The sequence below is a fragment of the Arachis ipaensis genome, chromosome B03, assembly GCF_000816755.2.
Source record: "Arachis ipaensis cultivar K30076 chromosome B03, Araip1.1, whole genome shotgun sequence".
NCBI classification, from domain to species: domain Eukaryota; kingdom Viridiplantae; phylum Streptophyta; class Magnoliopsida; order Fabales; family Fabaceae; genus Arachis; species Arachis ipaensis.
In genome coordinates, this window is record NC_029787.2 from 128,764,421 (window position 1) to 128,765,050 (window position 630).

Sequence of the window (630 nt, forward strand, 5' to 3'; positions counted from 1 at the left end):
TCTTCTTTCTTCTTATTTGGTACAGATACAAATCATCGAAGTCAGAAGTAGTGATAATTGTTTCATAACTTTATTTCCCGAGAAGACAAAGTCATTGTAAAATGTTAAGAATTAGTATAAAATATTGAGAAATACTAATTAGTAATTTGTATGATAATTGATATTTGAAAAGAGGTTTTTACTTATATACTGGATAGGAAGAAGAGAAGAATAAGAAAGGCGGCGGATGCGAGGCGAGGGGAAGAGATAGAAGAAGAATAAACATTAAACAAGAGGAAGTAGTCCCCATTCTCATATCCACAATTCACAAATTAGTTAGGCTTGGATGATCAGTTTGGTCACTGTTAGCATAATACGCAGCTGAATAGCTATTACTGTTAGGTTAAGCTAGGCTGGATTGCCAATCCTATCTTTGTTTACATTAGGATTGATGGCTTCTCAATCGGCGAATGTTTGGGTGCTGCTGGGGCTGGGTATCGCCGGCATCTTGCTCCTTACCAGGAAGCTCAAGCACACTGTCAGACAGGATTTGGGCGCTTTCATTCAGAAGCTTCAGCTGCTCCCTCCGCCCCAGCCCGCTCCTCCCAAGGCTCCTCATCCTCTCACCGCCCTCACTTTCGCCCTTTCCGA

General features: G+C 41.6%; 1 protein-coding gene across 1 annotated transcript in view; it reads left to right on the top strand.

Moving 5' to 3' along the window:
* Positions 419 to 630, top strand: part of LOC107631750 (translocon at the outer membrane of chloroplasts 64) — a gene marked incomplete at its 5' end in the record, with an annotated part of 6,470 nt that continues 6,258 nt past the window's right edge. The window contains 1 exon segment of the mRNA XM_016335293.2: positions 419 to 630. This exon segment is cut by the window's right edge and continues 183 nt beyond it. Within this exon segment, the coding sequence (XP_016190779.1) occupies positions 431 to 630 (200 nt within the window).